This window comes from Humulus lupulus, chromosome 4 (genome assembly GCF_963169125.1).
Source record: "Humulus lupulus chromosome 4, drHumLupu1.1, whole genome shotgun sequence".
NCBI classification, from domain to species: domain Eukaryota; kingdom Viridiplantae; phylum Streptophyta; class Magnoliopsida; order Rosales; family Cannabaceae; genus Humulus; species Humulus lupulus.
The window spans coordinates 64190977-64193358 of record NC_084796.1 but is presented as its reverse complement, the minus strand read 5'-3'; the positions used below and the strand labels follow the sequence as shown (position 1 = coordinate 64193358).

General features: G+C 38.8%; 1 protein-coding gene across 1 annotated transcript; it reads left to right on the top strand.

Annotated features, from left to right (window-relative positions):
* Window positions 1-995: 995 nt before the first annotated feature.
* LOC133832240 (uncharacterized) lies at window positions 996-2081 on the top strand. Its single transcript, XM_062262609.1, has 3 exons — window positions 996-1369; window positions 1461-1663; window positions 1810-2081. Exons 1-3 carry the CDS (start codon window positions 996-998, stop codon window positions 2079-2081), a joined length of 849 nt encoding a protein of 282 aa, XP_062118593.1.
* Window positions 2082-2382: the final 301 nt, after the last annotated feature.

Genomic DNA, 2382 nt, shown 5'->3' with positions numbered 1-2382 from the left:
GAATTTGGGTCGTTACAGTGATGTTGGTGAAGGGGGTCTAGAGAGTCAGTATGATGAAGCTGCTGTTAATGAGAATGGGAAAAATGAAGGTGAAGGTAATGAAGAGTCTGAATTTGTTATGGAGGAGGAGGAGTACATGCAGAATGAGGGTGAGGCTGAAGAGATGTTTGCTAATGCTAATCCTGCAACATGGTGGCATTCAGTTACATAAGGTTGTAGCCAAGTTGATCCAAATGATGATGAAGGTGCTTATGTTAGTGAGGAAGACCTACAAAGTTTGTCTAGTTCAGATGAGGATGGTAATGCCAGGAGGAGAAAAAGATCCAACAACCAATTCAATCATGCAACAAACATGGATAACTTCAGATTTAAATTAGGTATGCTTTTTGCTACTGCGGACCAATTTAGGACTGCATTGAAGGAGCATTTTATTAAGATTAATAGGGAGTATGTTTGGCTGGTCAATGACCAAAGGAGGGTAAGGGCAAAATGCAAGAAGGCAGGTTGCAATTGGGTCATTTATGCAAGAGTCCAACTGTCAGACAAGCGCTCATTCAGAGTAAATACATTGGTGGATAGGCACACGTGTGGATTGGTTTTCAACAATAAACATGCAACCTCCAATTGGCTTGCAAAGCATTATCTTGAATAGTTCAGAATAAACCCAAGCTTAACTTACACAGGTTTCATGCAGCTAACAACACGTACTCAGTTTTCAAGAACAAAAAGATCAACTTTCTACAGAGCAAAGAATTGTGCAAAAGTGATGTTAGAAGGGACTATAAGGGAACAATATGCCATACTGGAAGATTATTCCAAGCAACTGTTAGAGACAAATCCTGGGAGCACATCAATTGAAAACCAGAATGCAGGATGGAAAAAGGTTATTTGAAAGGGTGTATATATGTCTTAAAGCTTGTAAAGATGGATTCCTCAATGGTTGTAGGCCCCTTATCTGCTTGGATGGTTGTTTTTTAAAAGGATATTGCAAAGGAATGTTATTAGCTGCAATTGGCATTGATGCAGCAAATGCCATGTTTCCAGTGGCTTATGATGTAGTGGAGAAGAAGTACAAAGGCTGTTGGACATGGTTTTTAAATTTATTGAAGAAGGATTTGAAGATTGATGAACCAGATAGAATAACAATGATTTCAGATAGGCAAAAGGGCTTCGAAAAGGCATTAAGTACTGTATTTCAAGGTTTGGAAGTGAGATTCTGTGTGAGACATATGCATGCCAATTTCAAGAAGCAATTCCCTGGACTCTTACTTAAGCAAATGATGTGGGACGCTGCAAGGGCAGCAACTAAAGTGGAATGGAAAAATAGGATGAATGAAATTAACCAAGAGAATGTCAAGGCATATGAATGGTTGATGAAAAAAAAACCCAGAAGAATGGACCAAGTCTCATTTCAGGGAGCATGTGAAATGTGACATTCTTATTAATAACCTCTGTGAAAGTTTCAACAATGCCATTCTTGATGCCAGAGACAAATCTATTATCACTCTGCTAGAAAATATTAGGTATTGGATGATGAGTTTGTTCTGCAATAGAAGAATGAGTGTCTCTAAGTGTGTGCATCCTGTTTCCAAAAGAATTATTGACATCATTGAGAAAAGAATGAATGTTGCTAAGCATTGTTTCCTTATGCATGCTGGAGGTGGTAAGTTCCAAGTAAATTTATTGCAAAGCATCAATGCTCAGTCATGTGTTGTGAACTTGGAAACGAAACATGCACATGTAGGCTATTCCAATTTTCTGACATACCGTGTGGACATGCTTTACCTGATATCTTGTTTTCAAACCTAGATCCAGTGGGATTCATTGATGACTACTACAAGAGGCAAGAATATGAAGCAACTTATGCGACACCAATCGAACCAATGCCTAGCCCAGATAAGTGGCCTGACACTGGTCTAAATTCGATACATCCTCCAACAGAGACAATTTTACCTGGAAGGCCTAAAAAGTCTAGAACAAAGAGGCAGATGAACCACCACCTACTACTGCAACAAAGGGTAGGAGAGTTGGCCAAGTTAATCACTGCAGCAATTGCAAGTAGACAGGCCATTCACGAGTAACATGCAAGAATGCAACTATGGAGGTAAACTTGGTACTGAATTTGTATTCATTTGCAGTTAAAATGAATGTGATTTGCTTAAGTATGATGAGTTATGTTTTTGGTTTAATTACAGCCTGAAAAGCAAAAAAAGAGAGGAAGATCGCCAGCTCAGAATCCTACTACTGAAACTATTAAAAGGAAGGAGCGAGCTAAGAGACAGAAGCAAAGGAATGGTGGTTCCACATCTTAGACCAACTAAGAAGCTGCTCTTTAATCTTAAACCCTTTTGATGTAGAAAACTTGTTTTTCTTTTTGGTGTA

Excerpts from the sequence above, each read along its gene's own strand:
- LOC133832240 (XM_062262609.1), top strand. The coding sequence starts at position 996 with ATGTTATTAGCTGCAATTGGCATTGATGCAGCAAATGCCATGTTTCCA. Across the intron at positions 1,370-1,460 it reads AATGTCAAGGCATATGAATG|TTTCAACAATGCCATTCTTG; the intron begins GTTGATGAAAAA and ends CCTCTGTGAAAG. Across the intron at positions 1,664-1,809 it reads CCTTATGCATGCTGGAGGTG|ATCCAGTGGGATTCATTGAT; the intron begins GTAAGTTCCAAG and ends TTTCAAACCTAG.